Source organism: Sceloporus occidentalis, unplaced genomic scaffold, assembly GCF_023333645.1.
Source record: "Sceloporus occidentalis isolate IW3139 unplaced genomic scaffold, rSceOcc1.0.p SCAF_3, whole genome shotgun sequence".
Taxonomy (NCBI): domain Eukaryota; kingdom Metazoa; phylum Chordata; class Lepidosauria; order Squamata; family Phrynosomatidae; genus Sceloporus; species Sceloporus occidentalis.
In genome coordinates, this window is record NW_028316983.1 from 102128604 (window position 1) to 102148274 (window position 19671).

A 19671-nucleotide genomic window follows, 5' to 3' on the forward strand; every position below is an offset into this window, starting at 1 on the left:
TTAAGACTCGTAACCCTAACCCTAACCCTAACCCTAGAGCAACATGTACGCATGCGCTGCTAGAATCGGGGAAAGTTTGGAATTTAAAGTGAACCCCTACACACATTCCTGTGCCATTTTCACCTAACAATAAAAACCCCTAAAACTTTAAATATTTACATATGTACAAGGGAGGTGATGGGGGATGGCAGGGGGACAGCGGTGGCAGCGGCGACAGCTGTGGCTGTGCATTGCAGATTCAGCAAGAGCGCGGGGACCAAAGGAGAGGAGGCATCCATCATGCTGGTGACATTGGCAACGTGCAAGCGGACAAGGATGCCAACACCAGCTGATCACCAGCTGGCAGGAGACCGCTATTGTTCTTGGGCCGGGCGAGGGAAAAAGTTTTAAAGGGGCTTGGGCACTTTAAATGTGCACATAAGCTTTCTGCCGCCGCGGCTGAGCGCCGCAGCTGCGCAGCTGCGCATCCGCCAGCCGGCAAAAGAAAAAAAAAGCCCCGTTTTTGGCCGCCCGTGCAGAAGCTGCCTCTCTCTTTGCAGCGTCCTCCGAGGCGGCGGTTTGGAAACTGCGGGTCAGAAACGGCCCCAGGTGAGGCGTCTTCACTACCCCCCATGTGGAAGCCCCATCACCTGAGCCACGCCCCCGGGGCGGGCGGTCTAGAGGCTCTGTATTCAGCAGAATACACCTCCAAGACGTCTTCCCCTGCCCGTCTGTATCCCACCAGAGAATCTTACAGTTGGAACATAAGGACTATCAAGGCTGATCCCTTGCCATGCAAGAACACACAACCACAGTACTCTTGAAAGATGCCCATCTAACCTCATTTTGAAGATCTCCAAAGAAGGAGAATCCAACCCCCACTCATCCACACACACATGCACCACCTCCAATCTATTCTACTGTCAAGCAGTTCTTAGACTTAAAATGTTCTTCCTAATTCTTAGGTGGAATCTCTCTCTTTTTTTTTTAAATGCTCTAGGAATAAGAATACTGGAACAAGTGTAAAGGTGCTAACAGGTGCTATTCTCCTCTAAAACCCGCTGAAGGTCAAGGATATTTTCCAGGCACCCCACAAGATCAATGCATATTTTTAACAAGGCCATCAAACTAAAGCAGAGAGTTGTCTTCTATGTGCTTGCATTCAAATCTTTTAAGAAACTTGTTCACTCGTGAGCTAAGCAAACCATAAATTTGTATAAAATGGAGAGGGAAGGGGGGTTGATGGAATCCAGCAGCACTCTTAAGTGCTTTATTTTTGCACCAGCTTGTGTGAATATTAGTCTACTGCTTCAAAAGCACTGATGGGGCTGGAGCTACAGTCAAAAGTATATAGGGGTACAAAGTTGTGAGAAAGGGTCTGGCAGGCAGCTGGTCAGGATTCTTGGAGTGTGAAAACAATACTTAAAAGAGTGCTTAAGAAAGTTAATAGTGAAATCAACACTGTGTGTAAGTGATGCATAAGAAACACTGAAGCAGTACCTTAGGTATTGCCAAATAAACGTGTGAGAACAATGATGAAGGAAGTCAGAATCCTGGTGGTGGGAATCTATGCTGTGGATGTTCTTCTTTTGAGGCAAATTAGTTTGTGCATGAGCAGTAGAGTCACAATCTGAATATTAATGCATATAGTATGCCAAGTTACAATTATCTTTGTTCATACCTCTGCTGATAGATTACAATCCGGGAATATATAGGTCCATGTAAGATCTGATCCAAGAGATAATCATATCCTGGTCTAATAGTCTCTGGTTAACTTACTAAGGTTTGCAGACACCAAAGATTTTGACAGATTTGTTCATTAGATATAACCAGATGTTCCACATTACTTCTCCTTGCATGTAAAGGAAAGATAACAAAAGGAAGAGGGAACATTGAAGGCTGACTATCTGCAGTATATTCTTATAACATCAGCAGTACTTCTGAATGTGGCTGTTACGTACGATAGGCCCCTGTATACTGATATTGTTATATAGGCACAGGCAGAGCTTGTAAAGTTGTTTTTTGAAGAAACCTATCATTTTAGTTACCTATTATTTGCTATTGTATTCAAAAAGTAATTCATTGTAATTACTTACTGTATATACTAATGTATAAGTCTATAAATTTTAGTTGAAAAATTGACCCAAAAACCCAAGTCGACTTATCCGCGGGAACCATTCCCTGGTTAAAGGCAAGAGCTGTCCTGCCAGCACTGATCCTCAGCCCCAGCCCTGCTTTATTCTCTCATCCATCCAACTTTCAGTATGAACACAAATAGTTATGCCTTCTGGAATTTTGTAGGTTCTCTGGTCAAGGTCAACATTTATTACGGCACACAGCCAGCACAGGTTCTCTGGCATCATTTTCCTTTGCTCCATCCTTCAGATCCTTTGGGCCCGAACAGACAGGTCAAAATAAAGCTGCTTCGAGTCACTTTGGAGGTATGCTGTTTAAATGCTGTATGCATCCTAAGAGTCCGGAAGCCATGCCAAAGCCACACTTCAGCCCTAAGGTCTAGAGTGCTGCTTCTGGCCTCTTAAGATGTGTTTGTCATTTAAACAGCATACTTCCAAAGTGACCCGAAGCTGCTTTATTTTGGCCTGTCTGTTCAGGCCCTTTATTACGTAGCCTTTACCCTCAATTTATCCACAGGTCATATCAAAATCCATAATTTTAGCCCCCAAACCTGCCTTCTACTTATACAGGAAGTCAACTTATAGTTGAGTATAAGGTAATAATATTTAAAAACCAACTCATTTTATTATTCCTATTACACTGTTTTTCTCTTTAAAAGAAAAGAATCTTGAAGATTGATAAGCACCTGCCATAAAAGATGAAACCATCCTATCAGAATGCCTCTAAAACTGGCCTTAAAAATACTTCCCAAAGGTAACGAGGAAATGAAAACCCATTACACAAAAAGAGTGGCTTTGTTCCTGCATCTTAGGCGGGATACAGACGGGCAGGAGAAGACGTCTTGGAGGTGTATTCTGCTGAATACGGAGCCTCCAGACCGCCCGCCCCGGGGACGTGCTTCAGGTGTTGGGGCTTCCACACGGGGGGCAGTGAAGACGCCTCACCTGGGTCCGTTTCGGACCCGTAGCTTCTATACCGCCGCCTCGGAGGACGCTGCAAAGAGAGGGGCAGCTTCCGCACGGGCGGCCCAAACCGCGGCTTTTTTTTCCCCTTTGCCGGCTGGCGGATGCGCAGCTGCGCAGCTGCAGCGCTAAGCAGCGGCGGCAGAAAGCCTATGGGCACATTTAAAGCGCCCAAGCCCCTTTAAAACTGTTTTCCCCGCCCTGCCCAACAACAAAGGTGGTCTCCTGCCAGCTGGTGATCAGCTGGTGTTGGCATCGTTGTCCGCTTGCACTTTGCCAGTGTCACCAGCATCATAGATGCCTCCTCTCCTTTGGTCCCCGCGCTCTTGCTGAATCTGCAATGCACAGCCACAGCTGTCGCCGCTGCCACCGCTGTCCCCCTGCCATCCCCCATCACCTCCCTTGTACATATGTAAATATTTACAGTTTTAGCGGGTTTTTATTGTTAGGTGAAAATGGCACAGGAATGTGTGTAGGCGTGCACTTTAAAGTCCAAACTTTCCAAGCAGTGCATGCGTACATGTTGCTCTAGGGTTAGGGTTAGGGTTAGGGTTAGGAGTCTTAAAATGCGCTGCAGCTGTGCTGCAGCTTCCACACCTGCATGGCAGCGGACGCTGCAATTAAAGCCTGACTGCAAACTGCGCATGTTCCAAGACCCCAACTCATTATGCGACGCAGCAGACACGGAGCTTTTAAATGGGCAACTTAAATTAGCGGCGTAGCAATTCTGGTGTACCGGTGCAGCAGCTCTCATGGCTTCTTCCACTTCTCGATATGTGTCAGCATTCAGGTAGGACTGCTCCAGTTTCTGCAAAATGTTTGGCTGGGACCATATAGCTATAAGGTCAGCCGTCTCCGCATGAGACCAAGACGTCCCCCTGCCTTTTTTCGGGGTGCTGGTGGATGGCTGTGCCATCCTGCCTGGTGGCAAAGGGGAGCCGCCGCACAGCTGTGCCAGGAGCAGCCGAACTGTGCCCGTTCCCAGGTGAAAATGGCGCAGGAATGTGTGTAGGGGGTCACTTTAAATTCCAAACTTTCCCTTATCACTTTCTACAACCAAAACATCCGCCGGCAAAACTTACAACTTCCCGCGATTCTAGCAACGCATGCGCACAAGTGGCTCTAGGGTTAGGGTTACGAGACTTAAAATGCGCCGCAGCTGTGCCGCAGCTTCCACAGCTGCATGGCAGCGGACGCTGCAATTAAAGCTTGACTGCAAACCACGCATGTCCCGGACCCCGACCCATTATGCGACGCAGCTGACACGGAGCTTTTAAACGGGCAACTTATATTTGCGGCGTAGCAATTCGGGCGTACCGGTGCAGCAGCTTACATACGGAGCTGCGCACATACGCCGCAAATCAAAAAGAAGCGGAAAAAAGCAGCACCTTTTTAATGCCGCTTCTTCCCGCTTGGGGCGTGCGGGGGGCGTGTTCATGGCGGCATTCAGGTAAGGCCCGTCTGAAGGCTCTACCTTCATGACGTCATGAATACACCCCTTTTTGCCCGTCTGTATCCCGCCTTAGTTTAGTTTTAAAATGTAGTTTCATTCTGTCTTTGTAAGAAAAACAAACACATAACTCTCTTTCCTGTATCTTGCCATTCCCAAACCCTGGACTCAGGACATGCTAATTCATTGCTAGTTTTAAAGGGTGGGGGAAAGCAAAAGCAGGTTTATGTTGCAGTAAGGTAAGAAATTTTTTAGGGAGATGGTGAGATCCATCTGTCCTGCTAGCTTCCTCATTCCAGTGTTATTAAAATATGCTGAATAAGCAAGTGAGGAGGGAATGTCTTCTAGTCCTTCAAACTCCATCATTACTTCCTTTCTCTTCTGGGTACAGAGGGTAACATTGGGCTATCCATGGAGATTCACCTCTTCAGGTAGAGGATGATGGAACCAATAATTATAGGACCAAGGTTAGTGCATTTCCTGCACACTTTCATAATGCCTGAATTGGGTATCATGTCTGACTGTCTATCCACCTATTGATCTAGATAGGGAAAGAGACAGAATATTTAGTTTACTCTGTTCAGGCCATGTTTGTGCTACTGTACTTTCAAGGCCATGCTTCTCAGCTAATGATTATTTACAAAGCTCCCAACTGTGGGCAAAACTACCCAGTTGTTTACAAAGCTCCCAGTTGTGGGCAAAACTACTCACAGGCTTAGCAACAGCCTCTGGGTCATAGTCCAGCGCTCGACATTTTCTCAACTAGCTGCCACTATTTTGAGGCAACAATTTGAGCTCTGACATCTCAGTTCAGCCATGACAGAAAGCACAGACCCACCTAATTCAGAGTAACTTGATTCTGTCCAGAAAGAGTCAGCATGATTGGAAAAGGGCAGAATCTATCTCCTTTGAGGCACCACGGAGTGGAACTTAGAGTGAGTGATCTGCAGAACACCTGCGCTAGTCATGACACTCTGCTTACAGCTTTACTTAAGTGCCATAAAAGCCCTTACAGATTACATTGGGAATGGAACTTGTACTTTTAAACTGTAATAGGCTGTCAGAAAACAACTGTGCCTTCATTTTTTATTGATTCTCCATTGAGGCTAAGGGGGAAAAAAGTTCCAGACTAACTTGTGGAAGACCAGTTGTATGCATACCTTGGTTGATTGAAAGAAGCTGACCTACCAATTCTAACTGATTATAATATGGGCCACTGTGCTTAGTAGAAGCTGATCTCACCCCACCTGCAGATGTACCAATTGTGGTGGAAGTTAATTAAGGGACTCCCACTTCACCGGCCTTTTGTTGTTCCTTGACACTTAAAGTCAGCCTGTCTTCTTTATTTCCTTTTCAGCCCACTAATTTGGAAGACAAGTTGGGGGTGGTAGGTGAATGTGTGTGTTTCAGTCAAAGTAATTTCATGTATACATCAGTCACATACAATAATTGAAGCAGTCTCCTTTCCTCAGTACGACTTGCTCTCTGTGCCCAATTTTGACAAATTTTGTGTACTGTAATTTCTGTGTCTTATTGGCTTGCAACCCTAAAGTGTTTGAAAATGGCATGCAATGAGGAACTGAATCACATTATTATATGTTGTTGTTATTGCTGTTTGCTGATATCCTACATCAGCTAGTTCATTATGAATGTGTAACTAAGGGGCTGTACAGACAGCCCCTAAGGGACAGCACGATGCCGCCCCTTTCCTAGCCAGAGCGGGACTGCGGCAACGATCTGCGGCCTCGATCCAGCCTTTCCAGGGCGCAAAAAGAAGCCACAAAAAGCAGCTCCTTTTTGCACCCTGGAAAGGGTGCAACAGCTGCAGCGCCATGGTTATGCAGTGCTCCTTTGATGCTGCATCTGGAGGAACGCCATGACACTGCATGCTGTGTTGAGTGGTGCGCAGTGTCATGATGCCTTGGGGACAGTCGGAGCGTGCATCATGTGCACACGAACCCTGACTCCGCCCCCTGAAGAGCCCCTAAGTAAAATTAATCTGCCAATCCCACTTTAACAGCCAGTAGCCACAACTGGTGAAGAAGGCCTGTGCAGCTGCCAGTCAATGCAAAAGGATGATGACATTTCCAGTCCCCTCCAGCCAATGAACAAGATTGTGACAATCAGAAGTAGGACTCCATGCTGCTTCCCCATTGTAGTATTGCTTCATGGTAGAAGAAAGTTGGAAACATCTTCCTCCTTGCACCCTGATTGGCAGCTGGACAGACCTCCTTCACTTGATGTGACTGCTAGTTGTTAAGGTGGTTTCAGGTGACATTTGCAACCATGGTAATAATGCCACAATCAGATTATGTAGCGTTACTGAAGACAGAACATCTATGAATTCATAACTCTAGATTACAAATCAGTAACTGCAATACAGAATGCCAGCCATTATCATTATTTATTCCCAAAAAATAATGTAATGTTTAACCATCAATACACCAGTTTATTTGTTTTTGCATATGTGGAGTGGACCACTTATATTTCACTCTCTGAATTCCTGAAGAGTTAGCATGGGCATTACTGGACAGATGGGTTTTGGGGTTCCTGTCCTGAAGAAGCATGAAAGGACACTACAGAGAAATCTGGCATGCTGCAGACAATTTGGGACTGTGACCTTAAGTGTGGACATAATCTGGGGCACGGATAAACCTTTACAAGCACTCAGTTCACATTCTTTTGCCATATTTTGATTTTGCCAAAAGAATCATGTGTTGGAGACCTACCATAAATTTGTATGTAGAAGAGCTTAGAAGAGCTGAAAGGTTCAATGTCTGGGTCAAAACACTGCCCCATGGCATATGTTGTCTTTTAAAATCTGTTAGAAACTTAAAGTGTAAGGGATGAGGGTGTAGCTCTGATCATTTCCACCATGACTATGCTGGGTAGGAATGATAGAAATTGCTATCCATTGCATCAGAAAGATAATAGGTTGGAGAAGGTCTTTGTAGTTTTGTGCCTTCAATTCATTTCTGACTTATGGCAACCCTAAGGGAAAGCTATCATGGAGTTTTATTGGCAAAATTTGTCCAGAGAAGGTTAGCCATTGCCTGCTCCTGAGGTTGAGAGCATGTGACTTGCCCATGGTCACCCAGAGGGTTTCATGGCCAAGGAAGTTCTTCTCCATGAATGTTCTTACATGCTCATGAAAGAAAAGTGCCCTTTTCAGGAACTCTCATGTAATTGCAGAAGAGTAAGCCAGATGGTATAAACAAGAAAGATAAGCTAACAACATAATAGAAATGGGCTGTTAATGTCGGCAAGAACAGTTTTGTACCAGTGCCTGCACAGTTAACTATGGAAATTATTACTCTAGTATTAGGAGTTCTCCTTTTCTATCTCTTCTGACAGCTGTCAATGCAAGAAGATGCTGGCTGACTTCTTACTGTCAGGATTTCTAAGGAGTAAGGAAATACATTCTGCAGAACCTAAGCCAAGAGTTATTTTTCTTCCTACCCTGGGAAATTTTTCCCCTTAATTTGACAGGCTTTAAGCAAATTGTTAGCTTTAATTAAGTTTGAAATGGGACAAGCACATAGCCTAAAAAGCCCCTTGCTAGGATATGAGTCTGCAATAAGATTAGCTGTGAAATTCACAAATGGTGTCTCTTTTGCTTTAATGATTGATTGCAATTCTGTAATTAGGTACTGTGAAATTTCGGGTAGGATTAAGGAAGATTCAATTTTCTGAAGGTAATTTTGGACATCCCACAGGAGAAGTAGGAAGTGATTATGTTCTGGGTGTACCATCATGAACGAGACAAAGAATAATGTAAGAGGTAGCATTCAGATAGTGGGAAGGCACTTAGAAGGCATTGATCTGCAATAATTGAAAAGGAATCTGTTAACTTTTTGCATTGCTTGCAGTAGGAAACAAATGATAGAGTACTGGCCACATATCTGATTGTGCACCATTGGAGGAGAAGGGTCCTTTGCTACTATCACCCAAACTGGTTAGTTTTGGTGGTTTTTTTTTTCCAGTTTGGCTTCTATTATATATGCCTTGTTGTTGCTTTTAGAAATGTAAGGTATCTTACACCTATATTGGTTATATTATATATGTGGCAATCAGCAGCAGGTTGGGATGGGGTTGCCCAACAGACATGGATCAATAACTCAATCACGCTGTTTCAACAGGGATGGTAGTGCATGATCCCTTTAACCAGCTCCAGACAGCAGCCTGCCCACAGAATTGTGAACCCACTGAAGTTTCTGAACAGTTTCCAAAAGCAGACACATTTGGAGTGCTTTAGAGTGATCCCAATGAGATGTAACCAAGGCATGTGCCACTGTAGCCAAATATGCCATTTCAAGAAATGGGCAGAGCTGGTGCATTAATTTTAACTGTCAAAAGGCACTCCTATGCTCTACAAAAACCTGGGCATCCAGGCTCAGGTCTGAGTCCAAGCTGCAAACCTGAGATTTCAGGAAGAATGTGACCCCATCCAGTTCAGGCTGAATTGCTACTCCCTGATTTGCTTTACAACTAACCAGAAACACCTGCATTGTCTGGATTAAGTTTGTTCACCCTCATCTACTCCAATTACTCACAGCAGACACAGGTTTAGTACAAAAACAGCTTCCTTTGAATTAGTTGGAAAAGAGAAACAGAGTTGTTCACTGTTGACACCAAACCTCAAAACTCCAAATGACCTCTCCCAGCAGTTTCATGTACATATTAATCAGGATAGGGGACAATACCTAGCCCCAAGGCAGCACATAAGTAAAGGCATCAAATGTGCATCCTCAGTCCCACCTTCTAAACCCATTCCTCTAAAAGACCTGGGAACATTATAGAACATTATAGAACAGTGACCTCAGGTCCAATTCCAGAAAGGCAAACCAAAAGGATACCCTGGTAGATCAAAAGCCACTGAGAGATCCAGCAGAACCAATAGCAAGACATTTTCCTTATCGATTATAAGATATATTGTATTTGTATCCAAATAACTGTAATTTAACTCTATCTAGCAGATGCTATTTTATGCAAACAGATGGAGTGTTTTTGTTTGTTTGTAATGAATGAGTAGCGCCTCCAACCTTACCTGTAGTGTAAAGAAGCACAGTCAGGAAATGATAAGGTGGTAATTAATAATTTCATTCCAATAGGGTATTTGAGAAAATAACTATGCCTTTAGAAAATTGGTTAGATGTATGACTTTCCAAAGTTTGGGAAAGCTGTGATTTGAAGTGTCTAATCTTTGAAATGTTACATGCAAAGAACATTTTTCTGACTGTATCTTTTAAAATGTACAATGGTCCTATTACTTGTTTGATGACCAGTGCATGAAATAAACAGACCACGTGGAGGATTTGGATAAAATATGGGCAACTGTATTTAAACTGCTACCTAGATAGACCTGTTTCTTGAAAAATGCAACAAAAGGGGGAAGCAACCTAATGTGGAGCAAGCTGAGGCAGTTGGTCTCTCCTACAAAGCCTCCACAGCCTCCTTTGGGCAAAACACCTGAGACCTGAGGAGGATCCAAAAACTGGGTTGCTCCCCAGCTGGCCAACTACTGGAAGACCTACCAGAGAATCTAACCTCCAAGCTGCATGAATTCTGGTGAGGGCAAGACCCAAGGACAGTCTCCTTCCTTACCCCTCTAGCCACATGACCTGTGGGGGCAATTCTAGAGGCATATCTTTCACCAAAAGGGTGATCACTGAACTCCTCCAAAATGGCACTCACACCCTGTAACAGATTTTTAAGAAACAACTAGATCTGCACTTCAGATTGGTCCTGTTACTTGTTCTTCTGATTTGGCAATGTACTAGTAAAACTTGCTGTTTCCAAAACCTTCCATACAGGATCTCTGTATTCACTTTCAAAATACCATAACTTTTCTAGAACAGGCATAACCAATCAAAAATGCTGGCATTTTTTTTTAAACTATAAAAATCATAACCCTTTTTAAAAGACTCAATATACAATTAACCTGCCAAAGCCAGTAACTCCAAAGTGTTCTGCTGATACTTTTCATTAGGTTGGCATTAATTTCAGAACTGTGTAGTATTCTCCTTCAGTTGCCTTAGAGGCTAAGAAAAAACATGTATTTAGGTGCAAGTTGTTCTGCAAATGTGTGCTAATGGAGTACTGAATTAAGGAGTGCTCTGGATTTTTCTTTCTCCTGGTACAAACCTGGTTCCACTATTTAGCTTTTTCTTTTTTATTTTATGTGCCTTTAAGTAGTCTATGACTTACGTTGACCTTATTGACAGGGGTAGGTTTGGCAAGATTTATTCAGAGGATATTTTTCATTGCTTCCCCTGAATAGATTATTTTTGTTGTTGTTAACAGTCCTTGAGTGGAGTTCAACTCATGGCGACTCTGTGGATGAGAGATCTCTACAATTTCCTGTCCTCCACTGCTCTGCTTAGGTCCTTCACATTTAGGCCCATTGCCTCCCTGATTGAGTATAACCATTTGGCATATATTCTTCCTTTCTTTCTACTGCCTTCTGCCTTTCCTAACATTATTGTCTATTCTAATGAGTCATGCCTTATCATGATGTGGCTGAAGTAGAATAGCCTCAGTTTAGTGATTCTGGCTTCCAGGGAGAGTTTGAGCTTGATCTGTCCTAGAACCCATTTGTTTGTCTTGTTGATTGTTCGTGGTATTTTCAGCACTCTTTTCCAATACCACAGCTCAAATGAATTGAATTTCTTTCTATTGGCTTTCTTCACTGTCCAGCTCTTGCATTCATACATGGTGATGGAGAATGCAATGATTTGGACAATTGGGGGTGAGTAAGCTAAATGTTCAAAACAGTTGCTTGAACTGAAAAGAAAATGGGGAAAAATATTGCTCTGAGACCCTTGGAGGGAGGATAGGATACTAGATTTACCCCATGGTGACCTTGTTTTTACCTACCTTGGTTGACATCTCCAAAGTGTTAGATAGATACATATGGAGAGATATAAAAAGCACCTCCATACCCTCCTTTTCTCCCATCCACATCTGGTTCATGCTCAATTTCCTAGTCATTATTTCTTCTTCTTTCTCCCAAGGAGAAATCTAGCTACCATTGCATCTTTTGGTGTGTATACATATACATTTTTTTAAATGCAAACATTGCACAAACACTCTGTTCCTACTGAATAAAGTGTTTTGCCCATATGTACATCTTTCCATATACACTTTTAAAATATCCATGTGGGGGGAGCATGGCCACTGCTGTCCATCAACATCAGGATTCTAGAGCACAGTTTGTTTCAACGTCATGGCCCATGGAGAGCCTGGGAAGTGAAAGCCTAGACAGTGAAATTCCTCTTCCTCACACATCCCTAGTTGGAATATAATGCTTAATAGAACAGCATGGCCCTTGGCCCTTTCACATTACTATATTATCACCTTGAATGCCATGACTCCATCCTATGGACTCCTTGGATTGGCAAACCCATAGCCGTTAAAGTAGAATTGTGGTGCTATAATTGTATAGTGCAAAAGGGCCCCGAGATATGGAGTGAAGAAAATCTACCTGCTTCTTCTTGGTTTCACTACGGTGAAGGTAGCTGTGCATGTGTATGCAGAGAAACAAGGATTTCATAGCTTGTGTTTTCTCTACACGTAGACACAAACAGACATACATACCCCTGTGGTTTCTATAACATATTGCCTTTAGGTGTTGTATTCGGTGAAGGTGTGGGCTGTCAAGATAAGATAAACATTATTTTACATGGAGTTCTAATGTCCTGGAATAAAGAGCATTTGTTTTAACTAGGGGGTATTAGGCCATCCTCTAGATCGCAAGGATGCAGAAGGTGAGAGGAAACAAGGAGTAAGAATGTGATTCCTGCTCTGAGAATTGCATAGCCTAATTCTACTGTGGTTTTCCTCCTGCCAGTTGCTGCTGAACTGATTGGCAGAATATACAGCATCCACAAGCTGGATTCATTTTGGTACAGGGTAGCTAAACTAATAGGGATACTAAGAGCCAAATTAGCAGATTTCTGTGCTGTAGTAAATCTCTCCTAGCCCTCAGGGTCATACGCTTATTTCCCTGGATTAAAACTATTTTACACATTTAAAATTATGATTACAATAAACAGCCATTAGTAAAAAGAGATAAGCAAACAGAGATAGATTTTCAGGCTAGCAAAACATAAATTATAGTGTAATTATTATAGGGTTGTTTGTTTGTTGTTTAGCCCCAGACATTAAGATCCTTTAACCTGATTAAGAAAAGCCATTTTGAAGTGGCTCAGATTTGTTGGTTTTGCGAATGTGAATATCCATCTGTTTTAGGAGCTAATAAGTTTTGCATATCAAGCAGTTAAAAAAATCTTCCCTGCATATGCTTCACCGACTATTTTTTATCAACAGTACAGGCCTAAGGCTCTCTCATAAAGCTGAGTTTTGGATAAAGAAAAGATTTGTATTACACTACTAGTCATGCAGGTATTCTGAGCAGAAAGGAGATCATTGTTTAATTTAATTTGAATGCCCCAAGGTATAGTCTTTTGTGGGCTACATTCCCATCTTCAGTGCTTCATAATTCTAGTCTTTGTACGTTAAAGCCTTGGCTCCACAGCGATTTACATTAAGGAATATAAGCCAGTTCGGGTAACTCAGTAAACTCCAGATGGGCAGCCTTTTTAAGTGAAAATGTAGCTTTTTCCATTTCTACAGAATACAATTTTTGCTCTGTTCGTGGTGGTATACATTAACACCCCACTTTATTTTTAGCCTTACAAAATGCTGTGAAATAAGCTAGGCTAAGATTGAATAGCTGGTCCATGATCATCTGGTCAGTTTTATGACCGATTGGAGATTTGAATCTTGGTGTCTGCAGTCCTAGTCCAATATTCTAATCACTACATGATTCTGACTGTCAATGGAAAAGTATAACATATGAAAGCATAACTATAGTACATCCACAGTAGACAGCAGTAAAAATGATGTGGTCTAAGTACGTACATAGATGTAACAATTACATGCCCTCTAAATTTCACAGATGAATACAGTCATCCATGTGGACCAGGAATTTTAGAGTTTGATCAAGATACGAGTTACCAGTGAGGAAGAAGAGGCAAGGCAAAAAAGGCTGCAACAGTTTACTTTTGCCTGAGCCTACTGGAGAGAGCAAGATTTTGCTGCCTCCTCTTCCCTATGCTGAGTTAATTGAATGCAAACTACTTTTTGCAGTTTGAACTCAATTTGCAGCAATTGAAATAATCTACAGAGAAAGAGGGAAAGTGTGAGGACAAAGAGAAATGGGAACATTTTAAAAGCAGTCCAAAAGGTGGGATGACAACAGATTAATTGGGACTGGCTCTGCCAAACTGGGACAGTTGAAAGTTATGCAATTAATTGCTGCTGTCCACAGTTTCTTCTTAGTAGCAGGGTCTTAACTTGCCTTTTTTGAACTCTAGGATCTGCAAAGATTCCATAATCTCTGTGCTACTTCTAAAAAGGCCATTTCTTGTGTAACTACATGCCATATTGAGACCAGGAGGATTCTAAAGCAAGGTTGCAGGAAATTATATGAATAAACAAGTTTTACTCACATATGCAACCCTGTATCATGGGAGCATATCTTGGGGAAGTTACTCGCTTACTATTATAAGCACATGACCAGTTTGTTTTTAACCACAGTTTCAGGTTATGAGAATTTATGATTAGCTTTAACATGGCTAATATTGGTGTTTTCTATTTCTTTTCTAGTATTGCAATATTTTTGCAATTGCAGTAAAAATAAAATAACATTTTAAAATATCAAAGGCACGCATGTGCAAGGTAGGGTATACAAAGGTCAGAAGGCAGCTTTATGGCAGCAGTGCAGAAAACAGATAGCGCAACCATGGATCGCCAAGCAGTACCAAAACACTATTGTATGGGAAATTGTGATATTAAACAATGCCAAACTGGTATCCTTCCATTTTTAAACTAGTGTGATGATGGTAAGACAACAGACAGGTGTGATAATGTCCATAGACACGTGTATATATTTCCAAGAGCTAGTTGTTGTTGTTGTTGTTGTTGTTGTTGTTGTTGTTGTTATGTTACCATTGAAAATGCTGCTTGGTTTAAAATACAGTTTATTCTCCATGTTATTGTTAAAATCGCAAAATGGAACAAATTGTCAGACAGCCTATATGTTTTTTGTAACTTCTAGAGGTTTTCTCCCTGATAAAGTGGGTCCCATCAGAGTAAGTCTGAAGTGAGCAATGGACGTCACAGTGATGCAGCTGTTTTTGGAATGCCAGTAGAGTTCCAATGAATATTTCATGAAAGCTGCATGTATGGAAGAGATCTCCATTTTTATGAGCTGGAAATTTGCAGACTTAAGTTTCTGGGGGTTTATTATTCATGTAAATACACTGCATGCCCTATAGATACATGCCATATGTCTTTGAATGTTTATTATTAATTATTAAAGCGCTGAAAATACAGCAGGAGAAGTTATACGAAATGGAAGAGTCAGATAAAGAGCACTTCACAAGGCATTCTTGTGTTAAACACTAATGTTAAGGTAGAATCTCTTTTCCTGTAGTTTGAATCCATTGCTCTCTTTTCTGCTGCTCCAGAGGCTAAGGGGTCATTCAGATGTCTTTTTTTTTAGTGATGTGAATGACCTCACTCTTGCATTCCAGGTTTATTATTCACACTATGGAACCAGATATATGCGTATCTCTGGGAGTTTGCTTGTTCACACATGCTAGCACTCGAATAAACAATGATGTGAATGTATTTGAAATGTGTTCAAGTCACGCAGTGTTTAATCCTAAATTATCCCAGGTCTATTTGTGTTAGTTATTCACACTGCCGATGATGCAAACAAGACATGGTTAAGTGGGGTTTTTGACAGCCCATGCCCAAACTTAATTGGGTGCATTTGGGATGCGTGTGTATAACAGAGTTTTAACCCAGATTCATTCTGGATTATGTTCACCATCTGAATAGGGTTTAGGACACTGATCAATGGATTGAAGCTACAAAGGGATTCAACCTTAACATTAGTAAGAACTTCCTGACAGTAAGAGCTGTTGCACAGTGGAACAAGCCGACTTGGTATGCAGTGGAGTTTCCTTCTTTGGAAGTTTTTAAACAGAGGCTGGATGGCCATCTGTCAAGAGTGCATTGATTTCTATTCCTGTACAGCAGGGGCTGTGACTGGATGGCCCTTGTGGTCTCTTCCACTTCTATGGTTCTATGAGTCTAAAGGTGCAGATATTTCTAAGTCAAATTTACATGTTTTCTTTTTCAAAAAAGAATGCCTCTTTTGCATTATGCAAATATTTGGCGTGGAATGACAATATGGGTGATAATTGCACAGACAGAAATGCTTCTGTATCTCCAGAGAATAGCTGTTGTTATTCCTGCTGTTAGCAGTAGCAGCAGTAGTAATGTAATCATTGTCATCTTTAATATCAACTTTTTATCCCACTGTTTCTTCAAGATGTTTAGAATGCTATATACTGTATGGCGGTTGCCCATTCATAAGATCAATGTGGATGAGAGAAAAAAATAAGTCAGTCCATTCACTCCTTGATTGGTCTGAGTTTCAAACCCAGGATTGTCTGTCCATCACTGGATTTACTTCACTTCAGTGTTACTCTTCACCTGGGCTGTTCACAACAACTAAAAAAACCTGTTGGCTTTAACAGGTTCTACATAGAATCATAGAACCCGCTGCTATGTAGGAATATAAATACCCCTAAGAGGTGGGCAGTCAGACTTTGTTTAAGGCCTCCAATACCTGCCAAGGCAAACAACTGTTGCAATCAAAATGTTATTTCTAGTATCTAGATAAAATCTCTTTTCTTGTACCTTGAATCCATTGGTTTGTGTTGCTCATGTGGACTGCCTGTCTAAAGGGGCTCTCCATTTCAGATGTTTGCTGCCTGTGCTACAAGGGCAATAGGAAAATGGAGGAAAAGTGGCTAATAAACCATGCTTTCCCAAATGTCTTATTTAGAAAAATCAGTAATTTGAATTCCAGAATAAGGCTACTAACATTACATTTTAAATATTGTACTGTACAAGCAGGTTGACATGCTCTGGCTATCCTATAAGAACTGTTGTGTCCATTCAAATTAGTTCTGCTTAGCTTAAAATGTTATATCTGCCCTCAAAAACCTGTGATTTATTTGTCTGAACCTTATTTTTGTCTGCTGTTCATGCTGTGTTTGATATAACGGCATTTCTTCACCGAGGTTTTTCTTCTGGAGAAACCCACTTCCTGTGACCTGTTTTATAATGGTATATTCAATTAGTGTAATCAAAAGCATGGATAGAAGGAACAAATGTTTGCATAATTTTGGGAGTGTGATTATTATTGGCCTGTAAGGTATGAAGCTCAAGGCTGTATTTGTTATTTTATTAATAGTATAGATATTTTAGTTTTTAAACTAACTTATGGAAAGGCATCATCAGTAGCTGCCACACGAAATGCGGCCACTTATTACAAATGGATAAAATAAAAGACTGTTCTATGTTCTGGAATCAAAGAGCATTACTACTACAGAGCCATTACCAGTAGAACAGATAGCTGATTGTCCTCTAAAGGATGCTGTCTCATGAGGCAAGTAAGTGCTTGAAGACTTCTGCTTTTATCTTAAAAGAGAGTTGATTTTTTTCCTCCCAATTTAGCTTTCAGCCAGTGTGAACTGTTCCTCAAAAAAGATGAGCGTTAGCGGCGGGGGGGGGGAGGCTTTCAACCTTCCAAAATAACTGTATTTTTGAGATATTTGGAGAGAATGAAGGGATGGCTTAATGAAGAGGAGACTTCCAACGGTTAGGGGGGCTTGCTTGTGCTTACCACCAAACGTTGGAGGACTTTTCCTCATATGCCCCACAAAAATTAACAAAAAATACTACCTCGTTCGCCTAGAGATGGAAGGAATGTTCACCATTATCCATTTCCTGGCTGAAGTATGGCTTTTCTGAAACTTAGCACTGAAGTGAGAATTTTGTGCAGTTTTCATCTACACATCTCAACATGTTTGTAGAAATAATTTTGTATGGAAACACATAGATTTGGCTTGACTTCCCTGTCATCTCATTTCAGATCAGGTTAGTGTACAGTCACCCTTCCTAACTGACGGATCTCTTTTTATGTGCAAAAAATCCCACATATTTGTGCAAAAAAGGGGGAGAGACGCTTCAATCATATTATTATTATTATTATTATTATTATTATTATTATTATGTTTTATTTATATAGCGCTGTAGATTTGCACAGCGCAGTACATACAAACAAAAAAATAGATAAAATTAAACTTGCCCATGGCATACAATCTAAGCAATAATAGCATAATACATATAAATAATACATAATAATACAGGAAAGGGTTCAATAAAACAGGCAAGAAATTAAAAACGTCAAATAGCAAATAATAGTCACGCAATGCCTGGGAACGCTTCTCTGAAAAGGTTAGTTTGAACTACTGGTTAATCTGAACTAGAGTAAACCCATTGAATAACTTGTGTCCGCTGGTGTGTTGCACAATTCACTGCAACATTATTAGATTACGTGTTGCCTACAGTAACTGTGTTATTTGTTCCATTAACAATAGCACACAACCGTTCTTGGAACTCCTATCACCTCTTGTACCTTTTTCAGTCAGCCTAACAGTGGATAAAAGCCTAGCATTACTTGGAAGTGTATATTGTTGTGGTTTTGCTCACTCAAAATAAAGCTATTAAAAAGAATGTGAATACCTACACCTTAGTTTTTGCTGTTCTTCATACAGTACTTTCTCAGTGAGAAATAGCAGAAACGTATTGGGGACCTTCAAATAATTTCTGACTTATGACCACCCTCAGATGAACCTGTCACAGAATTTACTTGGCAAGATTTGTTCAGAGAGGGTTTGCCTTTGCCTTCCTCTGAGGCTAAGAGAGTGTGACTTGCCTATTGTCACTCAGTGGGTTACTATGGCCATGTGAGAATTTGGACCCTAGTTCAGCATTCAAAACACTACACCACATTGGTTCTCACTGAAGAAACTTATTTATAAATACAGTCGACCCTCTGTTTTTGTGAGGGATCTGTTGCCCCCCTCATGAAAACGGAGACTTGCACATATTCCAGCCCCATAGGCTTGAATGGGGCATGCTCCATTGATGATAACGGAAGTCACCCCTCTGTGCATATTCAAGAACACGGATCCCAAGTCCGCGAGAAATGAGGAATGACTGTAATCTGACATGGTAAAATTAGAGCTGTTGTATTTATCACTTTACTTTACTTTACTAAATGAAAATGAAAATCATGGCAACAAGTTCAAATACCAATATGCATTTCCTGCACTTGTTAGCTAGTATGTTGGCTTTTCTACCATAACTATTGGATTCAGGCATATTCAGAGAAGTTATTTTATGTTGGACTCAGGGGGTTTTGGGTTAACACCTGCAGGCTCTTAACTATCTTTTCAAGTTGTGGAATCTTGAAGCAATGATTTGGGTTCATTCCCACCACTGGTTTTTCATTCTTCCCCAGTGTCGAGCTTAATTTTCCTCCCTTTTCTCTCTTTGGTTGCAAAGTGAGCAGGAGCAGGTAGCAAATTGGTCAGGGAGCTACATTTGTCATCCATTTAGTTGATATCAGTGATCAGCATAGGCTCTGTGTTTCCTCATGGATCACAAAGGGCAAAGGGAGCCTTTGACAGAGAGGCTTTAATTTTAAACCTTTAAAAAAAAGTGACCTTAGCTCTAGTCAAGTAGGGCAATTCTCACTGCTTTGAGTCTCTAAGATAAAGGACACCTATAGCAGCCCATAGCAATACCGTGAGCAACTCTGCATCACCGTTCCAGCTCTCCTATTTTTATTTTTAAGTATCAAATATGTTGTAATCCTTCATTTCCCCACTGCCTTCAAAATGCAGACACGGCTTAGGATAATGAGGCAAAGCAAAGCGTTGAAGTGTAATTTCAGCAAACCACAGTGGAGCAGATTGTTGGAAAGTTTTGATCACATTACTTTTAATTATGCACTGTATTTATCTGACCTATTTGAACAGGATCCAGAGCTGGTGCGCAACATCTGTCGCTGGGTGAGGCAAGCTGTTCAGATTCCATTCTTTGCCAAGCTGACCCCAAATGTCACAAACATTGTGAACATTGCAAGGGCTTCCCAAGAAGGTAACAAATTCAGAAGTACCCCTATTTCACTGTTATATAAACTCACATCTTGAT

At 41.5% G+C, this 19671-nt stretch overlaps 1 protein-coding gene across 4 annotated transcripts in view; it reads left to right on the top strand.

Moving 5' to 3' along the window:
• The window catches only part of DPYD (dihydropyrimidine dehydrogenase), a 594441-nt gene that overhangs the window by 447059 nt on the left and 127711 nt on the right, over positions 1-19671 (top strand). For all 4 annotated transcript variants that reach the window (XR_016280498.1, XR_016280499.1, XM_089515658.1 and 1 more), the window contains one exon: positions 19497-19617. Coding sequence is in view for 2 of the 4 variants with exons in the window: in XM_089515658.1 (XP_089371784.1) it covers positions 19497-19617 (121 nt within the window). In the remaining 2 variants the exon portion in view is untranslated. The remainder of the gene's footprint in view (positions 1-19496; positions 19618-19671) is intronic.